The 15,665-nt window shown below is 44.6% G+C and overlaps 1 protein-coding gene across 2 annotated transcripts in view; it reads left to right on the forward strand.

Moving 5' to 3' along the window:
• Positions 1-15,665, forward strand: part of snd1 (staphylococcal nuclease and tudor domain containing 1) — a 320,657-nt gene that overhangs the window by 12,546 nt on the left and 292,446 nt on the right. For both annotated transcript variants that reach the window (XM_031831421.1, XM_031831420.1), the window contains exons 7-10: positions 836-994; positions 1,315-1,421; positions 4,136-4,226; positions 14,579-14,683. In XM_031831421.1, coding sequence (XP_031687281.1) covers positions 836-994; positions 1,315-1,421; positions 4,136-4,226; positions 14,579-14,683 — 462 coding nt within the window. The remainder of the gene's footprint in view (positions 1-835; positions 995-1,314; positions 1,422-4,135; positions 4,227-14,578; positions 14,684-15,665) is intronic.

Genomic DNA, 15,665 nt, shown 5'->3' on the forward strand with positions numbered 1-15,665 from the left:
ATAGCATATATTCCTTCTGATTTGATTAGCGAATATCCAGTAGTGTAAAATACTTGAAAGTACTACTTAAGTAGTTTTTTTGGGTATCTGTACTTTACTTTACTATTTATATTTTTGACAACTTTTACTTCACTACATTCCTAAAAACAATTATGTACTTTTTATGCCATATTTTTCCCTGACACAAGTATATTTGAAACTAAATACTTTTAGACTTTTACTCTAGTATTTTACTGGGTGACTTGAGTCATTTTCTAATAAGGTATCTTTACTTTTACTCAAGTTTGACAATTGGGTACTTTTTCCACCACTGGAAATATCCCTATATGTTTCTGCAGGGGTTAACTAATCATACTACATCTATCACTTCCTGACTCATAAGGTATGTGAGATGGATGTGATGTTGGGGATTTTCCTTTGTTACTTCCCTATTTGTCCATCCATCTTTTTCTATGACTCAGAGTCTTTACCAACGGCCCACTGCAGATAACCAGTCTTCTCACACCTAAGATGTTACAGCTGTTTGAAGCTGTTCTCCTCTGTCTGCTTGGTGTTTTAGTGCCCAGTCTCCCAGCTCTGCTCTGTCTCCCATATCTAGTGTTTGTACTAGAAGGTCTATATGTCATGAGTGTCTCTAGTTTCCCAGATATGTACTCTATTTTCTGTATTGTCCTTCTTGGTCCTGTGTAGCTCAGTTGGTCAGAGTAATGCCAGGGTCGTGGGTTCCACTTCCGCTCTGGTCACATACGCAAATAAATGCACTCCCTGTACTAGAAGTTGCTTTGGATAAGGATCTACTAAATGGCATATTACATTCTATATATCCTCTCTCCAGTGTCCGACGTTCAAGCGTGAGGCGGACGGCACGGAGTCGCCAGAGCCCTTCGCTGCCGAGGCCAAGTTCTTCACGGAGTCGCGTCTGCTCCAGAGGGACGTGCAGATCATCCTGGAGAGCTGCCCCAACCAGGTCATCCTGGGTACCGTCCTCCACCCGGTGAGACTGACTGACCCCTCACCTATAACCCCTGAGCATTGTACTATACGCAAAGGCTGGTAGCACGGACTGTCGCTGAAAGCCAGAGGGCGAGGAAGGATAATTTTGAACGTTGCGGAAGTCTGAGGTTGTTGCACTTAACTGTACTCAAAACCTCACATTGTATGAGGTTCTCTGAATGTGTGTGAGGGCAGGCAATGTATCTCTTTCTGTCCAGCTTACTCTGTTATCTTTGTTTCCTCAATAGTAGTCAACTCTATAAATAGTGTATCATATAAAGTATTGTACTTTATTCTATGTTCTTGTTGTTTCATCTCCAGAACGGGAACATCACAGAGCTGCTGCTGAAGGAAGGGTTCGCCCGCTGTGTGGACTGGTCCATGGCCGTCTACACCCAGGGGGCAGAGAAACTCCGGGCCGGAGAAAAGTCAGTCCCTTCCCCAACCAAAACCACTACCGCAACATACGTCACAACACGGTCAATCTGTGAATGTGACCACAACCATCGTTATCCTCAACCGTTTTATTATCCAACCAATTAGGGCATGTGGCTAAGTGTGAATACTTTACAAATGACTAAATTCTTTCTCATTTGAAGTGAGACTGACAACTTTGTCAGTGTGTTCTGACAAAGGTTTGATTGGAGGACACAATAGCATGCTCACCGGAAAAAGGCTTGCAGTGTAAAATATATGCACACACACACAACCAACCGTTTGGGGTCACTTAGAAATGTCCTTGTTTTTGTCCATTAAAATAACGTCAAATTGATCAGAAATACAGTGTAGACATTGTTAATGTTGTAAATGACGTTTGTAGCTTGAAACGGCAGTTTTTTTAAATGGAATTTCTACATAGGTGTACAGAGGCCCATTATCAGTAACCATCACTCCTGTGTTCCAATGGCACGTTGTGTTAGCTAATCCAAGTTTATCATTTTAAAAGGCTAATTGTCCTTAGAAAACCCTTTTGCAATTATGTTAACACAGCTGAAAACTGTTCTGATTTTAAAGAAGCAATAAAACTGTCCTTTAGACTAGTTGAGTTTCTGGAGCATCAGCATTTGTTGGTTTGATTACAGGCTCAAAATGGCCAGAAACAATTAACTTTCCTCTGAAACTTGTCAGTCTGTTCCATGCGAGAAATTGCCAAGAAACTGAAGATCTCGTACAATGCTGTGTACTACTCCCTTCACAGAACGGCGCAAACTGGCACTAACCAGAATAGAAAGAGTGGGAGGCCCCGGTGCACAACTGAGCAAGAGGACAAGTACATTAGTGTCTAGTTTGAGAAACAGATGCCTCACAAGTCCTCAACTGGCAGCTTAATTTAATAGTACCCGCAAAACGCCAGTCTCAACGTCAACAGTGAAGAGGTGACTCTGGGATGCTGGCCTTCTAGGCAGAGTTCCTTTGTCCAGTGTCTGTTCTTTTTTCCATCTTAATGTTTCCTTTTTATTGGCCAGTCTGAGATATGGCTTCTTCTTTGCAACTCTGCCTAGAAGTCCAGCATCCCAGAGTTGCCTCTTCACTATTGATGTGGAGACTGGTGTTTAGTCATTTACAACATTAACAATGTATTTCTGATCAATTGGATGTTATTTTAATGGACAAAATTAGCTTTTCTTGCAAAAACAAGTTCATTTCTAAGTGATCCCAAACTTTTGAGTGTGTGTAGGTTATTTTTTGAGAACTAACGATCACCAAAATAAAGGTTAGACAGTCAGGGAAAATTGCATAAACAATGAATTTAGCATTGTTGATTTTATTATTATGTTTGAGCAAAAGAACACAGCATTAGCCATGGCAAAGTGCAGAGAATTGCAAGAATTTAGCTTTAAAACCGGCCATTTTTCTCTCAACTACCATGCCCCCTGCTACACCCACCACATGATGCTCTTTTTGATCCAGAAAAAAAAACTGAAATTCACGTAAGTTATGTATATGTTTGTACGTACAGATCAGTGAGTACCCCGAGGGAGGCTGGAAATTGGAAGTAATTGACCAGGCATAAATCAGTATTGTAGTTGGTCTGATTCCAGCACAGCTGGAGATGTGGAACTTTAACCCTCAGAATATCAATTGAGCCGTCTTTATCATTATCCTTAGTCTGAGTCGTTTTAGCATGGATTTGATTTCATATTCTGGTTTTAAACACATGAAAATGTTTAATATCAGATGATGGGAAGTGCTTATTTCTTTTTATGTTGACCAATTGCCTTTATATTTGTTTTTACATATGAACATGTGTATTTGTATGAATTTTTATAAGGAATTATATATACTGAACAAAAATATAAACACAACATGTAAAGTGTTGGTCCTGTTTCATGAGCTGAAATAAAACATCCCAGGAATGTTCCATACCCACAAAGCTTTTCTCTAAAATGGTGTGCACAAATGTAGTTACATCCTTGTTAGTGAGCCTTTCTCCTTTGCCATATGAAGAAGCTGATAATACAGCATGATCATTACACAGGTGCACCTTGTGCTGGTGACAAAAGGCCACTCTAAAATGTCCAGTTTTGTCACACAACACAATGCCACAGATGTCTCCAGTTTTGAGGGAGAGTTCAATTGCCATGGTGACTGCAGGAATGTCCACCACAGCTGTTGCCAGAGAATTTAATGTTCATTTCTCTACCATAAGCCACCTCCAACGTTCTTTTCAGAATTTGGCGTCCAACCGGCCTTGCAACCGCAGACCACGTGTAAACACGCCAGCCCAGGATCTCTGTAATAAAGCCCTTTAACGAGGTTCTCCAGTGGATGGGCCTGGCGCCCAAGTGGGTGGGCCTATGCCCACCCATGGCTGCGCCCCTGCCCGGTTGTGAAATCCATAGATGAAGGCCTAATGAATTAATTTCAATTGACTGATTTCCTTCATATGAACTACAACTCAGCAAAATCATTGAAATTGTTGCATTTATATTTTGTTCAGTATATGAAAGGATGTTTTGATATTTACTGAGGATTTTATGAAAGGATGTTTTCTCCACCTTCATTTTTCTTTTGAACAGATCTGCTTTTCACATTAACCAAGGTCGTCACATCTCCATTGATGATTCCTCTTCTGTTTGTTTCCTCTCCTCTTTTTGTTGACATATCTCCCTTCTAACTGAGTCATCCTTTTGTTTATCAGATCTGCTAAAGAACGTAAAGTGCGTATCTGGAAGGACTACGTAGCCCCCACAGCCAACATGGACCAGAAGGACAGGCAGTTTGTGGCCAAGGTAAGAAGACCCTGCAGGCCTGCATACTACACGGCTTCAGGAGGGTTAGGACTGGGGTTGCATTCCAATCCAAAAGGTCGTCCCCTTCCCTTCTTTCCTTGTTCACTCCCTTTCATGAAGTTGGAAGCGAGTGACGGTAGAGGGAAAAGGAGATGCTTTCTTAATAGTACAAAGTCAGTCTCATGGATTGAACACAAACTTTGCTTTGGTTGTTAGGGGATGGTTCCCTGGTTACCTCCATGGCTATACTTACTGCAGTATTTCCACAACTGTTTATTTCATATTTTTGTCATAGCACTGCACCAAAAGCAGGACCAGTCCTTGAGAGCTCTGACAAAATATGTGTGCCCCCCCCCCCCCCCAACAAAAAACAGTCCCAGCACAGAGGTACAAAGAGGAAGGGCTTTAGCAGTAACCTTGAACACTCCCTCCCTAGCCAAATGACTGCAGAATCGCCTGCCGTTTCTCCAACGTTCCTAGAACGTTCCGGCTCCGCTCGGAGACACGGGACGGGATATTAGTTCTGGATGTTATTGGTATACGGCAGAAGAAATGATTATTGTCTTAATATCACAGAGGAAACTGCCTTTGAATCCCAGACCTGGCCTTGTCAGAGTCCATTACTTCCTACTAAGTAAGACGGAGCCACAAATGGAGCCTCCAGTAAATGTAGCTTGGCCTTATTGCTGTTATAAGAGGACACATTATAGACTCTTATTGTTTTAGTGTTACCCTTAAAGCTACAGTCTGTGATTTCAAAAACAGCAAAATCCTTTAAGAATAAAGGAATTTAAATTACCTTTTGAACAGCTTCCAAAATTCCAGACACTAGCTTTTAAGTACTCCCAATATTCAGAAGTTAGGTGTCTTACATAGTTTGTTTGTTTATATTCTGAATTGAGCCTGCAGTATGGTCTTCCTTTGGACAATCTATTTTCTTTAGGTGACACACAAAGCAAGTTGATTTAATTCTCTGAAGTAGTAGCTTTTATGATCTGCTTAGATTTTTTTCAGATCCGTTAGCTGGACTTCTAAGTCCTTGAAATATTCACGGCTAGCCTTTGGTTACATAAGGTGTTGCCGTCGCAGCAATCTGCTTACAGAATGAGTTTGTGAAAGAAATCTACACACACACACTCACATGCAAAAACTAGCTAAGTTAGTGCATTTTCCCCCTGAGTCAGAGAGAAGACTCTTGTGCTGAAAAAAGGATCAAACATTTATGCATTGGCTTCGGCTGCCCTCAGATCTTCCCGAGTCCAGGGCAAGGAAGCTGACATGGGAGGAGTGAAGTGTGTAGAGGGAGAGGAATGGGGGGGGGGGGGTAAAGGGGAGTGACAGATAGCGGGGTAGACGGACAGAAGGGATAAAGGAGGGAGGGGAGGGGGGTGGAATTGAGCATTTCCTTCCCTGTGTATTGTTTTTGCAGACAGGCAGGTTCAGTTCCCCAGTAGAGGGATGAGCCCTTGTGCCGGTTCCCAGCATGGTTCCCCATCTCTTCCTCCCCTCCTGCTGTTCTCAGAATGGGAGTAGTCGGAATAACACTGAGGCCCACCGCCTCAAGTCAGCAGCATGTTAGCAAATTTGTTTAGGGATTCGTGAATTATTGGGTTGCCTTTTTGAGGCAAGCCCCGTCGGCGACGCTACGTTTGTTGTAAAATGTCACCGTGGCTTTTTCAAACTGCCATTGTTGACTACTTCCAAATGGTGTGGTGGGATAGATAGGTGTTGGTTTTGTGGCGACTTTCATCGTTATGTTCGGTGGTCAACTGGTACAATGTTTTGTCACGTTGTCAGCTCCCTGAACTGTCATTGGCCAGTTGGGCTCGCTTAACATCCTCGTTGGATTGTTTGGTTTGGGCACCTTGAATTCTCATTTGCTGACCTCTCTTTGTTCTATTGGTCCCATGATATTGCAGCCTGTGAACTTTCCTGTCATGCTCTCCTTCCCAGTCCTCCTCCCCTTTTCCCTCATTATTTTCCTGGGAAGGGATGGATAGAGTTCAGAGAGAGAGCAGCCCAGAAGGGTATCATACGAAGCAGGTTTGAGAAGTTGGCGAGCTAACTTTGGTCACTTCGGAGTTCAACTCGAGAGAACCAATAATACAAAAGTAACTAAACTTTTAGCCAGGTACGTTTCTATGGCAACAAATCCTTCAGAACTAACCTGCTCCGGGGCAGGCTAACTTGGGGCTAAATCCATTTATCCTGAATGAAATGTCTGCGCTGCGAGCCTAAGGACCAATGAAGTCAGATTCCCGCTCTCTAGTGTTAAATCTCTAGTGTTAAATCTTTTTAAATAATTTTAAAATATATTACAGAATGCATTTGAAACTTTATGCAATGTAACACTTTTGTTTGACTTGATGAAAACATATTGATAGGCGTGTGGGGGAGTGATTACACATTGATAAGCACACCAAGGATGGCTTTAACGATATGTCATAAAGACGGCTTCTAAAAAACCCATTTCACACCATAGCCTGCTGAATTAGCAAGAATTCTGTTGTATATTCTTTGGGCACAAATCAAAATGTGGCACTAACTTGCCCATGGATTGTCTCAATGGAGAGTCTGGTATCCATCGTCGTAGTAAGGATGAAGCCTGACCTGGAATGTGAAGCTAACTGAAGCTGGTTATCTTTAGAAAACCCTGAGTAAATCTAGCTCGCTTCATAGGATACCACTCCCATCCCCAGAGTCAAACCTGCTGACTCATCCCCCACTCTCTCATACCCCCTCTTTCTCACTAACCCTCTCTATCTCTCTCACCTTATATTTCTCCTCTCTCTCACATAGTCTCTGCTGGGACTGGTAGGTAGGCTACGTCCCAATAGGCTGAAACTGCCTCCTCTCTTCTTCCTCTGGTCTCCTTGGTGACCAGCTGTCCTGAGAGAGGACGTGGTGGATGAAAGTGATGGGGTGGAAGGCCTGTCTCCATCACAGGCCTGTCACTGTCAAGGAGGGACAGGGGACAACTGGCTGCATGGCAATAGTCAGAAACACTTTCTCACATCAGTGTAGATGGTGAGGCCATTCTAGTGTTGTAAATGCCCTTTAAAGCTGCAATATGTCACTTTCTGGGTGACCTGACCACATTCACATTGAAATGTTAGTTCTGGATCTGTCATTCTCGTTGAAAGCAAGTCTAAGAAGCGGTAGATCAGTTCTATCTGTGCTATTTCTATGCTTCCTGTTAGTTTTTGCATCTTTTACTTTGGGTTTTGTACACAACCCAAAGTATTGGATTTCAGCTGATGTAAAAGACATTTCACAGTGGTTTAGATGGCACATTGATTCTCCACACTATAGTTGCCTGTTTTGTCAAATAAACAGAAATTAAGCGAACTATTCGAATTTTAACAGCCAGGAAATGGCTACATAGTTCGTCTTTAAGGAAAGGATGGTATTCCTGAGTATTGGGTTAAAGACTGGACAATATCAGCTGCTTATCTGCAGGTTACTATTGACTAGGACCAACCTTCACATTCATTTGCCCTAACAATGGAAGTGATGCGAATGTGACGATTTGTTTCTCGCACTTGTATGCCAGAGTAGGGCTATCTGCACACCTGATGACGTAGCTACTGCATGTGTAGAGGCAAGAGAGGACGTCTCTGGAAAGACTACTCTGCATTTGATGCAGTACTGCAGTTCTTTTCACACCTATATACCTATACATTATTGGTGTTGCTGCGTCACATCACCACCAGTCTTTTTAAAAAGAGATGAATGACAAGTAAATGCAGTGGTCCTGATATGTATCCTGGACAATGCAGATGTCATGCTAGTAGTGGCCACCAGGTGACAGCACCTCTCTACCACCAGGGTCTGTGCTTAGAGCTGGGGTCTCCAACCTTTTCTAGCATGAGCCACTTAAAAAAAAAATGTAGCAGTTTTTTTTTCTTCTAGCTTCCGAATAGTTCTTCTCCTCTCCCCTGCAACTCTTCTCCGTGTCCTTAGTACACTACTTTCTCCTGTACACCGTTTTCTGTCAATATACCTGGGAAAATATGGGGGGGCAGATGTAAATGTTTTGTCTGCACTACAGACGGCTATATCGGTCCACTAATACAGGACTAGTAAAGGCCCAGTGCGCTACTTTTGTGGAAAAAATAGAGCATTTAGTATTTTTACAGATTTTTCATTGGGGAGCTGCAGCACCCTCAGCACCACTCCTTCCTGCGGCTATGACTGCTGCTGATCATTTCATTGTGAAGTTTGCAAATAATAAATACAAATGATATACTGGGGTAGCAGGGTAGCCTAGTGGATAGTGTTGGACTAGTAACCGGAAGGTTGCAAGTTCGAATCCCTGAGCTGACAAGGTACAAATCTGTCGTTCTGCCCCTGAACAGGCAGTTAACCCACTGTTCCTAGGCCGTCATTGAAAATAAGAATTTGTTCTTAACTGACTTGCCTGGTTAAATAAAGGTAAAGAAAAAAAAATATATATACTACTTTGCAGTTTACATTTAGTTGAGAAGGTTTTGGGGAAAGTATTTGTCAACCCAGCAAACAATCAGACTGAGGCAATGTTGCTTAATACTTTTGCAGATATTTTTAGGTGAGACTCGTATTAAACATCTCCAATCCAAAATGAACTGTAGGCTTCCTATTTCGCAACAAATCTTCATTCACGTACGCCGGCAAACATACCCTAGTAAAACTGACCATCCTACCGATCTTTGGCGATGTCATTTACAAAATAGCCTCCAACACCCTACTCAGACTGCATCCAATTTGCTATCACAGTGCCATCCATTTTGTCACCAAAGCCCCATATACTACCCACCACTGCGACCTGTCTGCTCTCGTTGACTGGCCCGCTTCATATTCGTTGCCAAACCCACTGGCTCCAGGTCATCTATAAGTCTATGCTAGGTAAAGGTAAAGCTCTGCCTTATCTCAGCTCACTGGTCACCATAGCAACACCAACCCGCAGCACATGCTCCAGCAGGCATATCTCACTGGTCATCCCCAAAGCCAACACCTGCTTTGGCCGCCTTTTCGAATTGCAGAAATCGCTGAAGCTGGAGACAAATTTCCCTCACTAACTTTAAACATCAGCTATCTAAGCAGCTATCTAAGCTTGTCTCCTCTTGCCATTTGCACACTGTATATAGACGTTCTTTTTTTACTATTGTGTTATTGACTGTACGTTTGTTTATGTGTAACTCTGTGTCCCACTGCTTTATCTTGGCCAGGTCGCAGTTGTAAATGAGAACTTGTCCTCAACTGGCCTGCCTGGTTAAATAAAGGTGGAGAAAAGGGTTTGAGTGTTTAAGCCATAGTGGTTAACCATGGCTGGGATAATGTCAGTGCTGCGTAAGATAGTAGCTGGGAGCTTGCGGTGTCGGAGACCTGAGATTTGTTTGACAGTTTGATGTAATGCATGAATAATTTCATATACTTTGGGAATTGTTTGGCAAGCTACTAGTAGCTGGTGATCGGCCTTTTGTAGACCACTGGCCTAGAGTGACTCAGCCTGGACATACCTCTTGTTGGCATCCACACAGAGTCGAAATGCTCACTGTTTCTCTTTCGCTCTCTCTGTCTGTGTATTTCTCTCTGTCCTTTCTCTGTATTTCTGTCCTTTCTCTCTCGCTCTGTATTTCTGTCCTTTCTCTCTCGCTCTGTATTTCTGTCCTTTCTCTCTCGCTCTGTATTTCTGTCTCGAATAATTACCCAGTCTAAATGTGCTGGCCAGCCATTTTCTGCTTCTCTTAACATAACCGTTGATTTATTTATTTGGGGAGAAAGGAAGGAGTCTTACATTTTATTTTGTGGTGCCAGAGCTAGAGAACAACCTTGTTACAATGTTGAGGAGTGTGTAGGTTGGTACAACATAGATTAGATTTTTTGGAAATGGAGAGATGGGTAGTGTAGCGCTTCGAGTCCCCCGCACTGGGACCATGGGACTGAGGTGTTAGGAGTCCTCTCTCTCTCTCTCTCTCTCGCTCGATTGTCTGTGTGTTGTGTATGTGGGCAAGTTAATTTCTCCCTCTGTCCCCAACGGTAAAACTATTTGCAGATGTATTATTTCTTACGTCTGCCTCCTCTTCTCTCCCCCCAGTCAGCTTTGGGACTAACTGAGCATCTCAGAATGCCTCGAGGGAGGTGCTTATGTGTTCAGGATTTCTCTAAACTTGGTCTAGCTCCAAGCCCGATTCCCAATAGCCTCCCACACAAGCTTGACTGGTATCCAAGAGTGGTTGTCTCCCATGTATCTCAGCAATTGGGGCCTGTTCAAATACTAGTCATCCTTCCTTCTCTTAAACAGTGTAAGATCTGATGGGTTTGCATCATTGATCCGACCGTGTGTGCTTACTTCCAAGTGAGCTTGATATGTTTGTCCACCCTTCCAAGTGTGCCTGATGTACAGCCCATGTTTGCTGTGTATGTCACAGGTAGGCCTGAGTGGGTGTGTTTGTGCCTTTCCCAAGTGATCTTGATGTACAGCCCATTTTTGTTTATATCACACATTGATCTCTCTGTGTGGGCGGGTGGGCCTAAAGTTGTACACTGTTCCCCAGCTGAGCTTGAAGTAGACTTCATGTTTGTGTGTGAATGTCACAAGTGGGTCTGTCAGTCATTTCTCTTTGTTTTGGCAGCCGTCCTCTTCCTCTCCCTCTCTCCAGTCCCAGCACTCTTTCTCTCTCTCTCTCTCTCTCTCTCTCTTTATTTACCAATCTGTTTCTCCTTCTGCGTTGGAGAGGAAAAAACATTTTTGTTGGTAATACGGAGAGCGATTTCTAGACATTTTCACTGGAGTGGGATGGATCAGTCACGGTGCTAATCCTGACTGATGTCCATCTCTCTGTTCCCTCCCCTTCTCTCCTGGGAATCCCCTCTCCATGTGGAATGTGTGAATATACAATTCGCAGACTTGTGTGTGTTTGAGGCTGGAACTGTGGAACAAACAGTTTAGCAGACGTTAAAAGGACTGGCAATGGATCAATGTGATGCTCTACAATGTGTGATGATGCAGAGATAATTGTGACAGTAGTTTCAGTGTCTTTTTACAATGTTTGGGTGGTACATTTTGTCATGTTGTATTACATAATGTTATCGTTTATCTAAAAGTCATCACAGAACGGCCATGTTAATCGTTCATTATAATATACTTGACTTCTCCCACAATTGCAATGTGAATATATTAAGGTCGTTCAGTACGTGGAGTGGTGCTGTAGATTACAGCTCTTCTCTCCCTCTGCTCTGTAGATTACAGCTCTTCTCTCCCTCTGCTCTGTAGATTACACCTCTTCTCTCCCTCTGCTCTGTAGATTACACCTCGTCTCTCCCTCTGCTCTGTAGATGACACCTCTTCTCTCCCTCTGCTCTGTAGATGACACCTCTTCTCTCCCTCTGCTCTGTAGATGACACCTCTTCTCTCCCTCTGCTCTGTAGATTACAGCTCTTCTCTCCCTCTGCTCTGTAGATTACACCTCTTCTCTCCCTCTGCTCTGTAGATTACACCTCTTCTCTCCCTCTGCTCTGTAGATTACACCTCTTCTCTCCCTCTGCTCTGTAGATTACACCTCTTCTCTCCCTCTGCTCTGTAGATTACACCTCTTCTCTCCCTCTGCTCTGTAGATTACACCTCTTCTCTCCCTCTGCTCTGTAGATTACACCTCTTCTCTCCCTCTGCTCTGTAGATTACACCTCTTCTCTCCCTCTGCTCTGTAGATTACACCTCGTCTCTCCCTCTGCTCTGTAGATTACACCTCGTCTCTCCCTCTGCTCTGTAGATTACACCTCGTCTCTCCCTCTGCTCTGTAGATTACACCTCGTCTCTCCCTCTGCTCTGTAGATGACACCTCGTCTCTCCCTCTGCTCTGCTGTGTAGCTACAGTATGTGGTCCTGTAGACTGACTTTATTCATAGTGATGTACATATCTACTAGGGCTGGGTGATAAATCAATATCAATAATTTGAGGTAATTACTTCCCTCAATATCCATATAAAAACATTTAGATTCATTTCGCTAATGTCGATATAGAATAATTAGGTACAGCAGTCCATTTGACCTCTGACGCAGCAGGAACGTGCGGAGAAGTGACAATATGCACGTGGAGAGGTACACGCCCACTAAAAACCACTTAGCACCTGGAGTGATGGAGTCGCCACTATTAACCAGGAGAAACGAGTGATGTAGGCAGAAACAGTGGCAGTGATAGCCATGGACAAGGAGCAGCTTCCAACAAAGAAATGAATGATTTTAAAGGGTTTCTGTCATTTGGAAGTGGTTTGGCTTTTTCAAGTCCGACAAAGAGCAGAACAATGTTCGGTGCAAATTGTGCCGTAGACAGGGGGCAACGAAGTCTGGTAATATGACAAACATTTTTCAACATCTGAAGCAAAATCACTCTTTGGAACATGCAGGAAGTTTGAGTTTGCAGCACGGTGTTGATAAACGCCCCTCTAGCACCAGCCAATCTAGGGATGTTTGCCCAAAGCTGTCAACACTGACAGCGTTTATGCCCTACAAGCAAATATCGAAAAGACAGACATCACAAATGCTATTATGCATTGCATTGCTAAGGACATGCTACCAATTAGCACATTCAAAAAGGAAGGTTTCAAGAGTCGTATCAATTTAATTGACCCCAGGTACGTGCTCCCTGGCCACAAACGTGGAACAATTTTCCTTAAAGTATCATTTTGTGTAGCTCAACTGCTTTGTTCAGGGGTAGAATGACAGATTTTTACCGTGTCAGCTCAGGGATTCCATCTAGCAACCTTTTGGTTACTGGCCCTACACTCTAACCACTAGGCTACCTGCTGGTTACTGGCCCAACGCTCTAACCACTAGGCTACCTGCTGGTTACTGGCCCTACGCTCTAACCACTAGGCTACCTGCTGGTTACTGGCCCAACGCTCTAACCACTAGGCTACCTGCTGGTTACTGGCCCAACGCTCTAACCACTAGGCTACCTGCTGGTTACTGGCCCAACGCTCTAACCACTAGGCTACCTGCTGGTTACTGGCCCTACACTCTAACCACTAGGCTACCTGCTGGTTACTGGCCCTACACTCTAACCACTAGGCTACCTGCTGGTTACTGGCCCTACACTCTAACCACTAGGCTACCTGCTGGTTACTGGCCCTACACTCTAACCACTAGGCTACCTGCTGGTTACTGGCCCTACACTCTAACCACTAGGCTACCTGCTGGTTACTGGCCCTACACTCTAACCACTAGGCTACCTGCCGGTTACTGGCCCTACGCTCTAACCACTAGGCTACCTGCCGGTTACTGGCCCTACGCTCTAACCACTAGGCTACCTGCCGCCCCTACGCTCTAACCACTAGGCTACCTGCCGCCCCTACGCTCTATCCACTAGGCTACCTGCCGCCCCTATGCTCTAACCACTAGGCTACCTGCCGCCCCTACGCTCTAACCACTAGCCTACCTGCCGCCCCTACGCTCTAACCACTAGGCTACCTGCCGCCCCTACGCTCTAACCACTAGGCTACCTGCCGCCCCTACGCTCTAACCACTAGGCTACCTGCCGCCCCTACGCTCTAACCACTAGGCTACCTGCCGCCCCTACTCTCTAACCACTAGGCTACCTGCCGCCCCTACGCTCTAACCACTACCTGCCCAGTGGTTTGTTCAGGCATTAGGCATTCTTGAGTCTGAAGCAGATATGCACCTTTTTAAACATTATTTGATTAATATCGTGATAATTATGGATATCAAATGAAAAAATATATAGATATGGTGATAATTTATTTGCCATGTCACCCAGCCCTAATATCTACCTCAATTACCATGTTCCTCAGCATGTTGACTCTGTATATAGAGCCATGTTACTGTTACTCAGCATGTTGACTCAGTACTGTTACTCTGTGTATAGAGCCAAGTTACTGTTACTCTGTATTTGTTATTATTTTTTACACATTTGACTTTTTCTATTATTTCTGTTTTCTGTGTCTTGTTGGGAAGGGCCCGTAGCTAAGCATTTCACTGTTGGTCTACACCTTGTTGTTTACGAAGCATGTGATGAATACCATTTGAATTGTTTGTTGTCGGACTAAAGCCTTCTCTCTGTGCTCTGCTCTGTTTAAACTAGGCTCAGTTCAGCTCAGCCCACAGAGCCAATTCTCTTGAAAGCAGCTGTCCTCTCTGTCCTCCAAATGGAGCCGCGATGCCTTCCTCACTAACCTCTCTCTCTCTCTCTCTCTCTCTCTCTCTCTCTCTCCTCCCTCCCCACTCTATCCCACCATCTCTGTGCCCCTTCCCTTCTTTCTCCCACAATATTTCTCCCCCTTCTCTCTCACCCCTCCCTTTCTACCTCCCTCTCACCCTCCCCTTCGCTCTCTCTCCTTTTCTCCCTCTCTCTCAGGTGATGCAGGTCGTCAATGCGGACGCCGTCGTGGTCAAGCTTAACTCTGGCGAGTACAAGACCATCCACTTGTCCAGCATCCGACCCCCCAGGATCGAGGGCGAGGTACGCACACCCCCCCCCCCCCCCCCTCGCTGTGTTGGTGTCTTGTCCTTGGCTTGGCCACCCTGACACAGAGGATCATTACCAGCTCCATAGGGGCCCCTGCTGTCAGAGCCACTGTTTGGAAAGCGTTGATGTGGGCCCTTTCCCTCCCCCAGTCTTCTTTGAAAAGGCATTCCTTGTCTGTCTCTCTGTCTCTTCTCTCTGTGTGTCTGTCTCTGTGTCTTTCTCTCTCCCACCCACCTCTGTGTGTTTGATTGCTGCAGAGAAGTGGGCTGATCCATCCTTTCCCTTACCCGCAGCTCGCCGCGTGCACACAATGAGAGACAAATGCACTCACTGTCATTCACCTCATGTACTTCCAGTCACCACTGTAAGACGAGCATGCACACTCACTGTCACCAGGCACGCATACTTAACCGGTCACTACTCTGTCACGCTCATGGTATCAGAACACAACTTTCAGTCTGTTCCCTTCTTGTACTCAACAAACACACAGCCCTACCACATCCACATGTCTGTATCTCCACTCCTCCATTTGTGTTTCCTCCCATCTAAGCCCCGCTAGAGTCCTAATCAGATTTGTCTCTCTGGTCGGGTATAAATTGAAAAGAGAGAGATGGACAGTAAAAAAAAAAAATTTGAGCCCTTAATGATGGAAGAAGGAACAGTAGCTATAGTCATGTGGCCATCGCCAGAACAACCACACTGGAATTAGCTGGCGACCCCTGACCCCGTCTGCTATTGGCCCCATGATGATGATGATTCGGCACTCAGTGTAATTGGAGGAGATGGCACTTCCTGGTAATTTTTTTTTTTTTAAACCTTTTTATTTAACTAGGCAAGTCGGTTAAGAACAAATTCAAACGACAGCCTACCCCGGCCAAACCCGGCCGACGCTGGGCCAATTGTGCGCCACCCTATGGGATTCATAATCACGGCCAGATGTGATGCAGCCTGGATTCGAACCAGGGACTGTAGTGAC

Source organism: Oncorhynchus kisutch, linkage group LG9, assembly GCF_002021735.2.
Source record: "Oncorhynchus kisutch isolate 150728-3 linkage group LG9, Okis_V2, whole genome shotgun sequence".
Taxonomy (NCBI): Eukaryota; Metazoa; Chordata; class Actinopteri; order Salmoniformes; family Salmonidae; genus Oncorhynchus; species Oncorhynchus kisutch.